Consider the following 19130-nt stretch of genomic DNA (forward strand, 5'->3'; position numbering starts at 1 on the left):
TCATCCACAGCCCATATGGGCTTTGTTATTTTTATGGTGAGAAATGGCATGTGTTGCGTGTGAGTGTGTGAAGTCACACGGTCAATGCGTGAAAGTTGAGAGCCCTGGTAAGGAATCTTATTGACATCAACATTAACCATCACAATCAACATGTCAGCACTTTGAGGTAACAGCATTGAAAGAACATGGGCCAAATAGCTCTGATGTAGCAAAACTGGTGTACTGAAACAGACCTGAAGCCAGGATGGGGAACGCTTCTGGCAAAACCGCTAGCAATGTCCAAGCACAGTTAGCTTCTAACTCCTTCTAGTGCCGGTAGCACTTGGCTAATGGCAGCTAAGCTAGTGTTACTTCACAACAGCCTAGGACTAACCGCTTCAGGCTGCTCAGGGCAATACCCCATATGACCTCTGACCTTGCATGCGATTTGTAATAGGCGGTCCTGATGATGTATGACCTCCGACCACGTGTCATGTGTAAAATAACATCTCCAAGATCACATTTAACACATTAGCCTAGCGTGGAGGCGGGCTTTGATGATATGGTGGAACCCAGTTCAGACAAAGGACTTCAAAAAGAATGCGGAAGTCCTAAAAAGGGGGAGAGAAAGAGAGAGAGAAAAGACGAAAGAGATATGGAAAAGAAGTCTAATTTCAGCCGATCGGCACGGCCAGCTTATCTTCAAACTAAACCAACACAGCAAAAATCACTTATAATGCATGCACACATTGGAATTATGCAGCACAGTTAAACAAACTCCATTTGGAGTACTTACGCATTAAACTTTTCCCAATACGTTCTGCCCAGGCACAAAATACCACCTTATGGGTGGAAAAGGGGGAATAAAAGAGTAAAATCCTTTTTACTTGGTGTTGCTCCAGCGAGGAGGTTGATGCGGCTTAACCCAGCGTCTGTTGCTTTCACACGGAGCCTTGGCAGAGTCCACTGGGGAGGAAACACCACGTTCCCTGGGCACTTTGCTGACAATTTATTTGGCCAAAACAAAACGAGCGGATCTTGTCTATCTCTGGATGATAATGGAGCTGTTCATAGAATGTTAAGTGGAAGTGTGATAGAAAAAGGTGCACCATCATCAGAGATAACTGCAGCCTTGAGAATATTGCCAAGCAAAATCCATTCAAGAATTTGGGGGAGCTTCACAAATAGTAGACTGAGGATGGAGTCAGCACATCAAGAGTCATGATGCACAGACAAATCCTATACAAATGTATTCCTTGTGTTAAGCCACTTGTGAACCAGAGATAACATCAGAAAATGTCTTACTTGGCCTAAGGAGAAACAGAATTATAATCAAAGTTTTATTTTCAGGTTAAAGTAATTTAATTTAATTTAGAAATCAAGGTCTACGCGTCTGGAGGAAGAGTGGAGAGGCCCAGAATCCACGGTGCTTGAAGACCAATGTAAAGTTTCCGCAGTCAGTTGTTGTGCAATCAAGACATGAGGAAAAATCACTAAGTTGTAAGCAAAGAAATTTGAGACTTTTACAGGCACCAAGGGACTGCCTCTCACGGAATGGAGGCTCACTGTATAAGACTTGATGCCCAAAAACGTTTTCCGCTGCTACGTTGGAGCAGCATAGGGGAGAACACTCGACTCCACTGCAGAGCGGAGGTTCTGACTGGAGTTTAGAGAATCAAATCTGGATTGAAACTAAGTCTGCGGCTTATGTTCTGTGTGACCAGACACAAGTAAAGAATCCATCTATGCTGAAACCAGCCTTGTGATTTTTTGTCTAAGGGGTGCAGGGGAAAGATTATCTGGGAGCTGAGCCACTATCCTGCAGGAGTGCGGAGAACCCATGCTGCGACCCCCCCCCCCTTCACAGGCCGGAGACCCGCGTGAAGGACCCCGGAGCTGCCTGCTCACAGCCACGTTTCAGCTAGCTGCCTATAGCTAGTGAATCAGGCTGAGTTTCATCAAGTCTTTGTGGTCAACATTTTCCCCTCAGCAGCAACACTAAAGCACACAGAGGTTCCCGCTGCGTCTTTATGCACGATCCAGCTGCTGATGTCTCCCTCTTTTCAGCTCAATGCACTTCTATACTGTTACAGTTTATAACCAGCCCGTTGCCAAAAAACGCATCCCCTGCTATCTCAGAGGAGTTGACACTTGTATGACTGTATTCCTGTATATCCATCTGTAATTGAAGGACAAGGGTCAGCAAATGCAAATTCTGCCCTGTAAAACAATGACAGCGAAATTGTCGCTCTATGATCTGAAGCCCCATTTGGAGCTTTTAAACAGGCTTTTGAAAAACTTTGATAATTTGCTGCTGTAATATTATAGATTTTTCAGAATAAAAAGCTAGCAGATGTGCAGAATCAAAACATAACAGAAATACAATTATAGAGCATTCAGTATTGTAAGAAAGCCCACACTGTTTCTGGATAAATAGATTATTGTATGAGTTAAGTTCTATTCCGTTTTATGCCTCTTTCCTTGTAAGTTTGAAATGTCCCATGCTCCTGAATGCACCATAGCTTTCTGACGCTCACGAATGCATCACACATGTCTATGAACGCTGTGCTGTTTACTGTAGAAGCAGTCTGATCTTCCGCTTAAGAAAAAGCTTTTCAGTTTCAAAACTCACGTCGGCTCTCACGGTTTATTGTTGTGTGTGAATGACAAGAGACCACAACAAATAAATCAGCCGTACCTCGGATAAAAACTTTGGATTTAATGTTGTTCATAATACCCGTACTTTTGTAAACGAATTTGCCAAATACACACCATTTTTTTCACACTAGAAGTACATTTAAACGTTTTTATATAATTAATATAAGAACAAGTCGCTCCGGTGGTCGTATTTTAATTAGTTTTCCGTCGATATTCATTTGTACAGAGCGAGGCGCGCTCCCGCGACAGAGGATGCATATCTCGGCAGGCATGCACTTTTGAGCAACACCGGCTCACTTTCACCACTGGTTAAGACTGAAATTATTCATAACTGTGATCACTCTTCCTGCTGCTCTGTTAACACGAACTGCAGCAGGAATTACTGATGGCCACAAGTTGTGAAAGAAGCCGAAACAGCTCAGCAGAAGGCGGAGTTTTGTCGTCCGCAGCCCAGATGGGCTTTGTGATTTTTATGCGTGAGAAATGCCATGTTTGCGTGTGAAATGCCATGTGTTGCGTGTGAGCGTGTGAAGTTAGTGAAATGCGTGTGTCACACGGTCAATGCGTGAGAGTTGAGAGCTATGCTTAATGGGTCTCATGGTGGTTTATATCTTGAATGAGCTAACAGTCATAGCTCCCACTAGCTTCTTCAAAACCATGCCATGCTGATGCATTTCATGTGTGTTTTTACAATATATATAACAAACTTTATTTCCATAAGGGTTTTATCCATTGATGGGATAATGATGTGTGTGTTTTCCGGTCCACTCATTACGACCAAAATAAAGCCTTTTAAAATTATCACCGAATGACCGCTAGCATGATGTTATTAGCTTCCCGGATAACATACTGTCATAGTTTGGGTTTTGTTTTTAGTTTTAGACTTCTCTTTATTTAACCTGTTCACTCCTCTGTCACTAGCCAGTAATCAGGTTGTTCCACTTCCAGTCACCACCCTTTATTAGATCAGTTCCACCTGTTGCCAGTAATTAGTTTCACTCTGGTCACCTATTCACTCCTTTATTTATACCTGCCTCAGTCCACTCTTCAGTGCCAGATTATGTCGAGCCATTCGGTGAGTCTAGTCAAGCGATTTGTGTTTGCCTGTCTACCTGTGATCTGACCCGATTTTGCCTCCAGATTATCTGAGCCAGCCTGATCTCTGTTTTACCTGATTACCTGCCTGTTTTCCTGACCTGTTTCTGCCTCTTGTTATATGAGCTTGCCTGACCCCTACCTCATCTGATTGCCTGCTAGTTTGCCTGACCTGATCTGCCTCCCTTTATCTGAGCCTGCCTGACCCCTACCTGATCTTTTTGCCTGCCTGTTACCGGACCTGTATCTGTGCCCTGGCTCTGCCCTTGGATTCTGATTCGGACTGTCTTTTGGATCTCTGTTCACCAGGTTCTGACTCGGGATCTGTGCTTGGATCACGGACTCTGGTTTTTCCCTTCGGTCATCCTGCCTGCCTATGTCATCCTGGATTTAAACCATCACCTGCCCTTTAATAAACTGTCTTTAAACATTTCCTATCTTGTCTGGCTGAATCCTGGGTCCTCTGGTTCTGTTCATTACACATACAGCATAACTACGGTTCGTTTTTAACATAAGGTTTGTTCTTTTCACTCCGCCATCGTTCGATAGTGCTATGAGCGTTATTACCGCATTGATATGAAACATTAATGTTGATTTAATCGTGTTTTGTATAACTTTAGGATTAACTCATTTAGCGACTGATCGCTACAGCGACACCTAGCTTCCCAGACGAATAATCGCATTAATACAATCAAGCTTCCTAAAGTTATTGATTTTACTGAGCAAATCATTCTTTAAAATGTTATTTTAGCAAATAATATTTGTTTAACTCAGGATTTGCATTGTGAATTGGTTGAAACACATTCCAAATGTTGTTTGCTGTTAAGAGAACGCCAGTGCTAGAATCATTCCTTTCATCTATTGTCCTAATATCAGCTGTTGGGCTGATATTCATCGGCCAATACCTAACAGACCGAGACTTATTAAACATTAAATAACTTAAAACAGTGTGTAATAGCACAACACAGTGATGGTTTTGGGTGCCATGTCATCTGCTGTAGTTGCTCCACTGTGTTTTCTGAGGTCCAAGGTCAACACAGCCATCTAATAGAAAATTCTAAAGCACTTTATGCTTCCTTCTGTTGACAAGCTGAATGGAGATGATGATTTTATTTTCCCAGCAGGACTTTGTACTGGCCCACACTGCCAAAGGTACCAAAAGCTGGTTTAATGACCATAGTGTTCCTGTACTTGACTGGCTAGGAAACTAGCCCGACCTGAACTTCATAGAAATCTTACTGCAAAAAGAGAACTAAAAGTAAGTCAAATCTTCTTGAAACTAGTGTATTTGTCCTTGATTTGAGCAGGTAAATAAGACTTTGCCAATGGAATAAGATTTTTACATCCAAATTTAGAACAATTTATCTCCATCATCTTATTTCAAGTGCACAATCTCTAATGGCACGTATCGTGAGGTCAGCACCACAAAGCGTTATTTGCCAAAACCAGCCGGCACAGACATGGTCTTTTCCACTAGGCTGTTGCTCTGAAGAATACAGTGAACACCCCACAGCCTAAGAATTCAGCTACACTGCTGTGGGACAAAAAAAACATCCTCCTTTTTATCCTATTGTTTTAGATATAAAAAGCAACAAAAACACAAACCCACATGTACATACTGCTGCTTATATATTTATAGTTAATAATGTAACTATGTATGCTGTAAAGGTCACCTGATGGAAACCATATAGAACTTTGAGGAAAAAAATGCATATTAGAGCACAGGAGATGTCCAGTAGTTTTTAGTTTTCAGGACTTACATGGACTTTTTAAATTGCCTGTCATACATACAAACAAAAAAGTAACTAAAAACCTTTTTTGGTGTCACATAGACCTTTGGTAACCCTATATTAACCTTTTGATGGCCATAAATGCTGTTGTAACCTCACACTCAGAATCTCAGTAGAAATCTCAGCCTGGTGTTTCAGCTGTGAGTCATGGGGTGGGGGTGGGGGGACAATGTTGCTCCCCTTGGCTCACACTGTCATGAAAACTTAAAATACATATGGGCTAAAATGAGGTTGATTCATTCGTTTTCTCATCCTGGTTACTGCACACACACACACACACACACACACACACACACACACACACACACACACACACACACACACACACACACACACACACACACACACACACACACACACACACACACACACACAAAACACACAGGAAACAGTTAAGGATCCAGGTGAGTTCCTGAAAGACAAGCAGCGCCTGGGTGACAATGCTCCAAGGACAGCAATGGCAGGCTGTCTGCTTGCATCAGGTGTTGGTGGGTGGCTGCTGAGCAGATGATGTCACACTTAAGCCATATGGTACATGGCGTTGGCAGGAGAAAGGTCATTAACGTTAGTCACGATTATTCACAGTTGTAGCCCACACATTGAAATATCAGGCAGTGAGTCATGTCAAGTTTCATACAGGTTACAAGTCAGCATGCATAGAAGTTTCCTGGACATTTCCTGAAGTGATGTCCTACATGGTGATCCTCTCTGCTTCGTACAAGAAAAGCCACACTAAATTAAATAAATGCATGAATGTAGAACTCTAGGCATGGTCTGCCTTCAGAAACTCACAGCCTGTTTTCAGATTAATTTTAGAGTTGTTTATCTTAGTTTTATAGATTTAATCAATCAACCAATCACTCAGAAAATTCTGTAGCACTTTTCTCAGAACATGCAATAGTAATATAAGGATCTTTATACTGAGTGTATATAGCTTCTGTATAAATATCCTTTTTACTTTTTATTTTACTGTATTCTTATTTTTTGTCTGCACCATCAACACCAAGTCAAATTCCTTGTAACTGCAAACCTACTTGGTGATTAAACTTGATTCTGATTCTGATTTGCATATTACCCCCCCCCCTCCACTATTGGTTCCTGAAACTGACTTTATGCTGAACCCCACAGGCCAAAATTATGTCACACACTTTCTTATTGATCTTATACAAAGTAGATCTAGCTTGACTTTAATAACCCTCTTCAGTGCATTTCCCAGATTTTAAATTGAAAGGTTCTGCTGTGCAGAAACTCCAGCTTAGAGAGCACTTGCTTTGAGTGTCAGGGTCCCCTCATTTAAATGTGGTTCTGGATTTTGGCAGGAGTCTATTACAACCATGCCACAAAAGACTAAATAGATTTAATTCAACTCCTTATATTCCAGTTTAGTAGGGTTGGGAATTGATAAGATTTTCACGATTCCAATTCCCTTATCGATTGTGTGAAACGATTCGATTCTCTTATTGATTCTCTTATCGATTCCAATTTGGGGAATTTTTTTTTTTTACCTCTTAAACAAAGATAGATATGATATTATGCATTTAAATTTAAATTTAAAGTAATACTAGTTTAACATTTTAGAGACATAAAGAGACAGCAAACATTAAAGTATGGTTTATGGGTTGGGTTCTGCAATGTTATAAGATGAGTATAAAAATCATCTTTAGAACCAATCTCTGCTCAAAATGGTGATCTGCACCGCCTAATCTACTTTCAGCAGTTATCAGTTATTGAAACCGTAAACTCCAGAAAATACGGGCAGAGCGGCTCATTCTGAGTTTACTCTCTGCTCCTGTCAGGATGAGCTGCAGTGCGTTATGAGGCGGAGCAATATTTCAGCGTCACTTAGTTTAGACCCCAAACAATCGACTTCACTTTCAGAAACAAGCCCAAAAAAAACCTGCAACCCCACAACTCATGGGGTTTTTGAGAGAGAAGAAGCCCCTGCATCCAAAACAACAAACTGAAATTAAACTAAAATAATAAATAAACACAGTGGGGCAGTGGGTAGTGCTGTTGCCTTGTAGCAAGAAGGTTCTGGGTTCAAATCCAATCCTTGGTTCTTTCTGCATGGAGTTTGCATGTTCTCCCTGTGCATGCGTGGGTTCTCTCCGGGTACTCTGGCTTCCTCCCACAGTCCAAAAACATGACTGTTAGGTTAATTGGTCTCTCTAAATTCTCCTTAGGTGTGAGTGTGTGCGTTAATGGTTGTTTGTCTCTGTGTTGCCCTGCTACAGACTGGTGACCTGTTCAGGTGGACCCCGCCTCTCGCCCGGTGAACGCTGGAGATAGACACCAGCACCCATCGTGACCCCATGAGGGATTGAGCGGGTCAGAAAATGGATGGATAGACACTCTGTTTGCCCTTGACAAGTATTAATGTGTCTGTGTGGGAGAGAGACATACAGAAGCACAGAGGGGAGAAGAGGCTGATCTGTCTGCCTTATGGAGTTAAAATGTAGGGCTTTTTATTTTTACAGACTGAATATCGGGTATTCACACCGTGTTTCACTGATTTGGTGGAGCATTTTTTGGGTCCGATCCACTTTCACTGCGGTGGAGCAAAGGTCCAGTAGCCTCCACACGAACATTGACAGCTTCTTCTTCTTTTAATGATGAAACTGATGCTAAACCAAATACTATACTGCCAAAATCAAATACTGATTTAAACCTGTTTACTGACTCGCTGTCCGCTCTGCTCCCATCTCTCTCCCAACCACACACCTCTGTTGTGATTGGCACAAATAAAACCCGATTGTCGAGCCAGAACACAGTGTTGTATTTTAAAAGTTTTATTGTAAGAGAGTGTGAATGACATGGAGGCAGGACAGGCTGATGATGACTTGATGGCAGGAAAGGATAAAGACAGGCTGACCAAGGTGATGATGACTCAGACAGGCTGAATAAGTTTTGATGGAAGAGACTGGCTGAACAGGTGAACAGGTCCAAAGGGGCTAGGTAAAATCTACAAACCAGAAACAGTTCGGGTCATGACCAGAGTAGCAGCCGATGAATCCCCAGAGAGGGCAGAGTGAGCACTGAAGCCCCACAGGAACACAAGCAAGAAAGCAATGTACACAAGCGCTGGAGAGACCACCCAGTGAGGGCAGGTTGCACACAAGAACACAGGTTTGGCCAGCTCAGCGCACAAGCACTGAGGAAAACACATGCAGGCAGTGAGATGAGCCCATCTGGCATTGAGTGACTGTGGGAGGCAGAGTCCCAGGTGAAATGACTCCAATCTTGAACAGGTTAAGCTGAAATTATGGAATGGAGCCGAGAATGGGGGGAAACAGCCATCCAGCCCCCAATAATAAACCAATAGCCCAAACAATGACAACCTCATAACCTCAAAACTCTTTTACATTTATGAATTATTCTCTGCACCAAACTATTTTTTATTGTTTGTTATGATTGTGGTCTTTTTCTGTATGTTTCCACCATTCTCCTGTTTTAGACTCTACTTCATCCAGTGCACATGTAAGCCACCTCCTGCAGCAGCACAATCAATCTGATCACCTCCACCTGTTTCCCCACCTTCAGATACAGTATGTACTGCTGACATACAGACAGCTCCAGATTAAGCCTCAGCCAGTATGTTCTCCAGCGAACCCTTCATGCCTGCCTACCCAGTTCTGATCTCGCTCACATCTTTGGGATTTCTCCTCTCTGACTCGCCCCTTCTGGGCTTCTACTGCACTTCTGATATCTGGACCGCAACCCCATGGATTTGTCTGTCTGCACTGTTATGATTCTGTCCTTTCTTCTCTGCTTTCCCCAATAGTTCTGTTTTCTGGGTTGGTTGCCACTCTCTGCCATGTTCTGCTCAGTTCACCAGTAGGAGCAGCAATATCTGTCTCTCCCCTTAAAATCTTCATTCCTCCCACCTTCGATCCTGCCTTTAAACAGCGGCCTCCCACAGTCATTCTCTGCCAGATTGTTGAAAGCCTTAGTTGTGAGTAGATGGCCAGCGTTCTTTGCCTGCCAAGCCTTTTTCCTGACCAAGTTTCTCGTCTGTGGGTTTTCTTGTCTTGGCTTGCCTTGCTCGGACACCTCATCGGGTCTCTGATTTTCTGAACATGACCCTGATTCTATAACTATCTTTAATTTTTAGTAAAAAGCCCTCCTTCTACATCTTAACATAAGCTTTTTCTGTCAGAAAAGACAGCCACCACCTTCTGCTTATCAACTTGTGCCTGTCTAATTTCATGTTCGAAACATAAAACAGAGTTCGTGATGATTCCCATGGATCTGTATTTTGATTTTGGACTGATTATGTTACTGAATGGTCCGTTCTTTAGTTTATTTTCCTTAGGTGTTTTATCTTATCTAGTGCAAGGCAATTTTATATAGGGCAGTCAATGTTCATTCAAAAGAACATTTTAAATAATTATTTTGAGGATTCTGTTCATAGTTCATTCTGTGTATTGTGTTCTGTTATATTCTTTTTCTACGTTTCCTTCCTTTGTAATTTTCCCTCAGCTCTCAGCCTTCATTCCTCATAGGTGTCACCCATTATCAGTTGGATTGCTTTCACCTGTTCCCCTTGCTTTTCTCTTCTTTCATCTCTTGTACTTAATCAGCCTGCTTCTTTCTTTCAGTGCTGGTTCCTCTGCTTACATTTGTGGTTTCTTCTCTTGTGCATCCTTGTTTGTCCATGGCTCTATTTGAGTTCCTGGACTGCAAAACTTTTGGAAGTGTCTTATTTCTCCACAAAAACTTACTGCCTCCTATTCTGCATCTGCTCCTCTGTCTTTCCACCATCAGAAGACTATAACAATTTTTCTGCCTGTCCGAAGACAACTTTGAACTCTTAATATCCTTTCTTTTATAAAACATGTAACATTTTTTATCATTCTGTCTATCTTTACTTGCTATATGAGAAGTTAAAGCTGAAGGCTCTTGGCATTCCAGAAGCTCCCGTTGGCTGTTAGGCATGCATTTTAAAGAAGTACTAAGCTGGGCTCTGGTGGGCATCCCTTGACCCATCCCTCTAAAGTTCTGGTTACCATGACAGGCTGATGCTAGAGTTTGTTGAAGTAGGAGGTTTAGTTCAAAGCACACACTCTTGTTGTGCAATTATACACTGTTTAAAGTTATTTAATGTTTATTAAATAACTCTCTGTCTGTTAAGTATTGTCTGGTGATAATCAGCTCTTAAGCGGATATCAAGACAACGGTTAAAAGGAATGAATTCGAGCACTAGCGATCTTTTAACAGCAAACTCTGCACACACAGAATAAAAGAGTGACAACTTCTTTTCAAGTTCAACAATTTAATAACAGAAATAAAATGAACATCCAGAGAACATCATTATGTAATGCTGTTTATCTGAATTAACACTATATTTCGATTAACAAAAGACAAAACAAAAGACAAAACAAAAGTGGTTGATCATAATCAGAATAATTCAGTAAATGCCGTTCACTGCAGATCTGATTCCAAAAAGCATGGAATGGAGCTAAATCAGCTTACCTAATTTAGAAAAACATTTGACATGTGTTTCAATCCACTCACAATGCAAATCCTGAGTTAAACAAAATATTATTTGATGAAATAACATTTTGTTTAAGTTAAAGAACCCAAGTTCAACTTAGAGAATGTGAATTGAGGTTAAATTAGCAGTGTTGGGCAAGCTACTTGTCCAGTGTAGTGAGCTAAGCTATCAGTTACTCAACAATAAATTAAGCTTCACTACACAAAAGCTACCACCTATAGAAATATAGCAAGCTAAGTTACACAAATGTGTTAAAAGTAGGTTAACTACATCAGAAGCTACTTAACGTTGTACCAACGTAATGTCAGATCAATTCAAAATGAGTCTGATACACTGGTTAAAACATTTATTAAAGATCAGCCAATGACCTAACACAGTGTAGACATTGCTTTATGAGCAGCATAATAAAATACAAACTGAAGTAATTACTGCTAGAAATAAAACAAAAAGTTTATTTGCCTAGTACAGTACCCAGTACTCTATGAAACAAACTATTGTTATTAGTACCAAATTAAAGGTACTGTGTGGTGTTCTCACTCTGCTTGTTCACTAAATGTTGAAAAGAAATCAAAAGCTAAATAAAATAAACCAGGTCATTTAATAAAGCTGCATTTTCTGTATGCTTTGTATTTATATTCACAGGATAATATTTCAGAATTAATAATAACATTTCTGTTAAAGATTTCATTTATCTTCTACACCAAGGGCATAAGTAGGGAGAACAAGCAGAGTGAGTTTTGTGTAATATCAGACTTTATTATTGAACTAAGCAGGATTTAGACAGGATCAGAAAGGAAGGTGCATCTTCTCTCTGCCTTTCCCCAACGATCAGGGACCTCCTGGTTGTGTCTGGTGCTGCAGTGTTCTTATTGGGTAAAACGCCTTTAAATCTAGTGGCTGAGCACATAAAAGACAACCTCCTGATAATATAATATGCAAAAAACGCCACCAAACGTTATTAACGCCACCGCACGTATTTTACGCGAGCGCGCGTTTTTTACATCACCGCGCGTTTCCAGCCAGAACGCGCGGTGGCGTAAAAAACGCGTGCTCGCGTAAAATACGGGTTGGAACTGCACGTTATTGTACGGACGATAATATGCCTAATCGGCTTGCCATAAGTTCCACTGCCGTATGCATGCGCATGTTTCGATAGATACAGACAGGAGAGGCAAAGTAGAAGCTCGCGCATGAACATGTCCAACCAACAACTCAGATTGATTGTTCACTCTGAATGTTGTTTCAAAATAGCAAACCTGGTTTCATTTCTTAGTTATGTCCTGGATTTTGTAGCGTTTGTAGACGTTACGTCGCTACTTGATCAAAAAAATAACGTCACTACAGGAAAGTTACTTGATTCATAAAGCAGCGACGCTACGGTCAAGCTACTGAAAAATGTAGTTTAACTAATAGCTTCGCTACATGTGGCGGCGCTACTGCCCATCACTGTAAATTAGCTTAAAGTACTTCTTGATTCTGAGATCGATCAACTCGGAAATACATGCATTAGTGACCATATTTTCAAAAAATGTGTCATTAAAATCGTGCGCCGTTAAAAGTTTTTTAAGCACTTAAAATTGTCCCGCGGCAACCACCAGGCTGAAAATCCACAGTTTGGGTCACGTGGTACGATGACGTAGTCCGTAGGTGTAGCCCAGGCTACACTACATAGAGTACAATGGAGAACACAACGACAAGTTCAGATGGCGATTCACAAAGTGATGATTTTAACATGAAAGACACGCAAGCGTCTGTTACGACTCGGGTAAGTCTGCTGGTGTATAGTTGGAATCGGTGCTCATAATCGCAGTTCTGGCTGACAGTTCGGATGTAAACATGGAAATAACTCGTCGAAGCTCGATTGCCTGGCATCGTTTATGATGGCTGAAATCCGCCAAAACAGCACATAACAGAAAAAGACGTACATTCAGCACAAAGCACAGTGTCCCAGCATTATGTGTTCCCGGAATTTTACTTAATAATCCGGACGTGAGCGCTCTGAGAGCGGACGCAAATTTATCTGTCTCATATAGACCAGGTCACGCGTGACGTCAGAACTACATCCGGGTCCCACTGGTAGGCAAAAGCAGTACTGTTCTCTTCTACTACATGACAAAACGGGTGATTTAGAGCGTACTTTTAGTTCGTTTATTTTTGGAATCTAAACAATGCCTACGACTTGTTGTGCTCCCGGTTGCACAGAGAGTTATTCCAAATTGTTGGATGTAGGTTTCTGTCGTTTACCCGAAGGACGAAGAAGGAAGAAAGAAATGGATAATTTCAATGAAAAGAGCGCAGGCAAACAATCCCAATGGACTGGGGGAGCCATCATACTACGACAGAATTTGCAGTCTACACTTCATCTCCGGTAAATACAACTTAATTCTGCACTAGTCATTGTTCTACTTAAATAGCGGCGGAGGGGAGGTGGCGATCGCTAGACGGCACCGGGAGAAGCGGAGTCGATGCGCTGCAGCAGCAGCATGCCGCATCATTTTAGTGTTCTTCGTGGAATCAGTGTGCAATAATGTGCTCCAGACAGCGGCTGCATTACCCCCCTGTTCACGCGCGCTAGTACGTCTGTGTTTACGCTGCAACGTCGCCGACACCCCCACCCATTTTAACAAGACAAAAACACCAAAATAATCCTTAGTGAACAATGTTTTTTTTTAACCTACCTGGCAGGTCTTCCTCTCTGCTGAGGCGTGGTCTGTGTCCGACTCCGCTTTCTGCTGTTACACAAACATGTCTGAACATCCATCCATTTTCTGACCCGCATAATCCCTCATGGCGTCCCGGGGGTTGCTGGTGCCTATGTCCTGATATAAAATAACTATAGCCGTCCAGTGGTTTCAGGGGCTTTCGTGCTCTCTCGTCTGTACTGGCCTGCATGTTTATAAGGCAGCTGTATATGTCGCCGTACGGAACCCTTGGCCAGCATTTCACAGACTCGCTCCGTCCCTTCAGGCTTTTGCTGTATAAATCTGGAAATCTGATACCATCAACCATCAACTTACTCTTAAAACGATCTTGTGATATTTTATCTAAAGAAGAAAAATAAGTTGAGAACTCGTCAGTTTCTCTGTTCTGAACCGAAAGAGCTGTGGGTCTATCCCCACCACGCCTCAGGGTTCTGCGGGGTAGCAGTGCCGTGCTGAGAGGTAGTGTGGATAACGCGTCGCTTCACAGCAGACTGCTGTGAGGACTGTGAGATTTTTCCGCTCCACTGCGCGATGAGGAGAGAAGGAGACATCTAGAGATCTCGGTGAGCTTTGATTGAGCTCAGAGAGCTTCTCTGGACTCAGGCTGGAGTGGGAGAAACACTCCACTCAGGACTCGTGAGGCAACGCTGCATCTGAAACGAAAGTTTAGGGGCTACCGGCTACTTGGTGATTCCATTCAGCGAGGATTTTCTCACCTCCGGTGTTTGGTGTTATTTTAAATGGCAAAATTTTTCCAACGTTTGTCACTTAAGCCTGACAAATAAAAGTAAGCCACCTAACACAGTATTCCAACACGTAGTGTGTATTTGCTGAAATAAGAGGATGGAAACTGGCTGATAGCAGGGCACAAAAATTAAGACTTCCTGAAAAAACGAGAGTGTAGACTTCCTGGTAAATCCCATTGTGATGTAAAATATGACAGATTACTGGATTAAGGAAATTTCTAATATACTACATGCTATCAAACATAACAATTTTTTGAGAATTTGGGAAACAGTTGCTCCTTATTTCCCAAAGTTATCGGGGGAGGAGAGGAGAGAATGGATATTTCAGCTGCCTGAAGGACCTCGTTTATTTATTTTTTATTTTACAATTTTGTAAACAACAGCTGCCGATTAAACTGAATGTTACAATCTTGACATGATTATATGAGTTGTTTTACCGAGAATCCGATCAGAAGCGCCGTGAAACCCCGCCTCTCTGGCTGCAGGGCTCCCGAGACAGAGGGGAAAAGATTTTCACAGGGGAGCTGAATTGCGCGCAACACCGGGACTTTTTGGGTTCGGAAATGTGTGTAAGGAGACATTATCCTTGTTGGTATTTGACCAACCATAAACCACACACTTTTTAGCCATGTTTAATCTGTCTATTTGTCTTTGAGAAAGCGAGTTTGCAACCAGGAAGTATCTCGTTACCATGTCAACAGATCAACGCTTGCCTACGAATTACGTCATCGGTCACGCAACGTTTTTTTATGAGCCTTGAGCTAAAAAGACTTAAAAATCCACTTTTTCATCGATTTTTTCCCTCGGGTCATAATAATATGTGAACTTTCTAACATATAGCAACTTGTATGATCTCAGAATTAAGAAGTACTTTAACTAATTCAGAACAACATTTGACATGTGTTTCAACCCATTCACAATGCAAATCCCAAGTTAACCAGAACATTATTTTGAGTAAAAAACATTCTGAAGACTGATTTGCCCTGTAAAATCATTTACTTTAGGATTGCTTGCCTTTGTTTATGTGATTCTACCTGCGGGCGCTCGGGGTCGTTGTAGCGATCGGTCGCTAAATCGGTTAAAGCCTAAAGTTATCAAAATTGCCTTTAAACCGACATTAATGTTCATTATTGATGCAGGAATAAGACTCATAGTTCTATCTAACAACGGCAGAGCGAAAACAAACAAGCGTTATGCTTTAAGACAAGCTCCTGAATGTCCGGAAATCGGAAGCTACCAAAAGCTAACAGCATTTTGGCTAGCGGATTTTCGGCGCTAATAAATAAAAGCTTGGGTTTTATTTAGCCATAATGAGTGGGCCGAATAACGTTAACATTAATGTCCCATCAATGTATGAAACTCTTGTGGGGGTAACCTTTGTTACAACCATAAAACACACTTGACAATGACATGGTACCGAATACTAGTAATGAGCTATTCCATTAGCCCTTTGTTTTAAGGCGACCATTGTGCATCACAATGGTTGCATCACACATTTCCCAATAAACCATTTAAACTCTCCCTTTGGGTTTCTCTGTCCAACCTGTCGGCGCCTCGTCTGAGTTCGGTCCACTTTGGTCATCCAAGAAAGGCAGTGAAAAGCAGGAAAAACAGTTGGTCTGTTCTTGGTGGGCTAGTGGCTTAGCAGCTCTGTAGCCTAGCAACATGTGTTTAGGATCAGAGGCCTGATGTCCTGCAGACAGCCCCGATTTAAGCAGGTTCTCCTCAGCATGTGGAAACGGGTTGCTTTGTTGGCTTTCCAGCTCCGTCTGGGATTCGCTTCCCTGTAAAGGCTGAAAAAAATAAACAAAGCTGTTTCGGCAATCTGTACTTTGTGGCTGGTTTGCGTAGAGGTCAGAGTGCAACTTAGTTTCGTTGATGTGATGAATCTCCGGGAGGGCGAGATTTCCCCTCTTTCGCCTTGGTCACTCCATCGAAGCAGGCAGATGAAGCCCGCATAGTGCTAGCTGTTCTCAAGCCAGCCTCTCTCCTCCTTTGACCCAGGCAGAAGAAGTAGCTTTGTCCTGGACTGCTCCAGGGAGTAGTGGTCATCTCTGAGTCTGGTCAGAAGTGGAAGCCTGAAAGAGCTTGGTCAGGGGGCCTATGTAACATTTTTTCTCTGCATAGCTGATCTTTCCATCCTCACTCTGGTCTTGGATTCACTTGTCAGTTCTCACAGTTTGTAACAAAAATAGCATTAATTTCAAACACTGGTTGCATCTGGACATTGGAGACAGAAAGAAACAAATAATTTGGTTTCAAAGTTACATGACCAATGCAGATTATTTATTCTTCCTACATGTCTAAGTAATTGCTTTTCTATACATTAAGTTAGTTAAAATATATATATATATATATATATATATATATATATATATATATATATATATATATATATATATATATATAGTCAAAAAGGTTTATTGTGTAATGTTGGATTTAGTTGGCACACAGATTTTCAAATTCAAATTGTAATAATCAACTGGACTCTCTCCTAAATTGCAATTCTGACCTGGAGAGTCTTAGGTTTCTTACCTAACCCCATGTTATGGCTGAAACACATACAGTATAAGAGTCAGTGATATTTTTTTTCTTCTTTATCTTTTTTAAATCGGTGTCGGTAAAACAATATATACTTATGGAGAGGGTTCTTCAGTGTTAGTGCATTTAAAACACCCTATCATTGTCTTCTACTGCTGCTCACCTAGAACAACACAGTTAGGCTGCGATTACTAACAATGCAATAAATGCATCTTACTGTTTTGTATAACTAAAAGTATCAAAGTGATGGGTGAAAAGTCTAAGCCTATAGATTAAGACTACAGTTTTGGCTATAGGCGTTTGCTCTGACTGCTCTCTTTAAATGTTGATAAAATTCAGGCAGATGCTACTTCAAGTTACCAGTAGTGTAAGCCATGTGATTAAAATGGTATATTACAAGAAACTCTTTGATTTCCACCTCTCCTGCTGTGTGTATTTCAAAAACACCTGGGGGCATTGTCAGCAGCAGTTACTTCCACAGAAATAAGAATACCTTGTTGTAACACTACCAGTCCTCCAAGTTTAGCAAATTTGTCAAAGTTTATTTTTATGACAGTCTCACATTCTGATTTAAAAAGATTGAACTGAATGTTGTATAAACTAATATAAAATAGAAATGAAATTAAGTCTTTAGTCTACGGTTTTTATTTAATGTTTCTCACCATGACTGAATAGACTTCAGCAGCCTTTAAATAATAAATACAGCATATACGAAAACTAACCTCATGCAGAGAAATGTTAAAAAGATGGTTCCTTCCACAGCTTAGGCTTTCAGAGGAAGTACAGAGCTTGTAAAAACTATGCCTCTAATAAATACATGAGCTTTATGAAAAAATGAAAGCCTATCGAAAATGCAAAAAGTTGAGAACATACTTTTAGGAAGTGGAAGCATGCAGCATAGAACGCCACGCTTCATGTGACTGGAGGATTAGGTTTGAGAAGCTGCATGACGGATGAGCTCTTTTCTCCTCTGATGTGTTTGGAGTTGCACACAGGAGAAATTTTGAATCACATTCTGCATCTCTAGTATAAGCAGGCTGAAACCCAACCCAAATCACACATGGCCTGTTAGGACAGTCACCCAGAACCAGGCGAACTTGGGAGAGAAAAACTTATGTAGAAAAAGGAAAGGCATGAGCTGAAAACTGTCCTTCATGTGTCTGGTTTTAATGCTCCTTAAAACATGCTAAATTTCTTTCTTTTGTCTTACCTTTCAGTTTAGGATTTAATGGTAAAGAAAACATAAAACAAATTGCTATGACAAATTGTTACAGTTATAATTATTTGTTTGTTTATTTTATTAGTATTTTTTGCGGGTTTTCTCTGTGTGTCAATTTATATTTACAACAAAACAGTTCCATTAATGAAGAAAAGAGAGATTTAAATCCGAACCCAGTCAAAAGTTCTTGTGATGTCAAAGGAAGCTTGATCAAAATGAAAAAAAAAAAAAAAAAATCTTTCCAAGCAAACATTCAAGGATGTTTTTCCAATTCAGCCTTAAGCAGTCAACTCAGAAGCCTTGAGTGTTAATTTTCTAACACCCAATGCTTTTTTTATGGTCTCATTTCTAAATTGATTTGGTCTGATGTAATGTTATGTTTTCCCTGATACTTGAGGCTTTCCTAAAATACATACATACATACACACACACACACACATTATATATATATATATATATATATATATATATATATTAGTATATATATATATATAGTATAATATATATATATATATATATATATAGAAAAAGCTATGCTGGAAAATCAACCCCGGTTGCAACCAGGGTTTAAAGGTATACTATGCAACCGGGGTTGATTTTCCAGCGAGGCTCCCCCCAGAGGGCGAAAGTAAAAGTGCACTGTCGTAAAGATGCTCAGCTGTTCTGGTTTCTCCGTCAAGCCAGGCGCGGTTGTTTTGAGCTTAGCAGACAGGCGAACGCAACGAAAAGTGGAAAAAACGGCAGTACAAACAATGACTAACACAGTGAAAGTATGAACATCAAGCTTCCCGCAGCGCTATCTTGGTGAGGCGGCAGCGCCGCCGCCGCCGCCGCCGCCGCCGCCGCCGCCGCCGCCGCCGCCGCCGCCGCCTCGCCAGTTTTATTATTATTATTATTATTTTATGC

At 41.2% G+C, this 19130-nt stretch overlaps 1 protein-coding gene across 1 annotated transcript in view; it reads left to right on the top strand.

The window, feature by feature from the left end:
* The window catches only part of igsf9bb (immunoglobulin superfamily, member 9Bb), a 264759-nt gene that overhangs the window by 57313 nt on the left and 188316 nt on the right, over positions 1 to 19130 (top strand). The window contains exon 3 of the mRNA XM_036143535.1: positions 4042 to 4230. Coding sequence (XP_035999428.1) covers positions 4042 to 4230 — 189 coding nt within the window. The remainder of the gene's footprint in view (positions 1 to 4041; positions 4231 to 19130) is intronic.

Source organism: Fundulus heteroclitus, chromosome 11 (genome assembly GCF_011125445.2).
Source record: "Fundulus heteroclitus isolate FHET01 chromosome 11, MU-UCD_Fhet_4.1, whole genome shotgun sequence".
In the NCBI taxonomy this organism is placed as follows: domain Eukaryota; kingdom Metazoa; phylum Chordata; class Actinopteri; order Cyprinodontiformes; family Fundulidae; genus Fundulus; species Fundulus heteroclitus.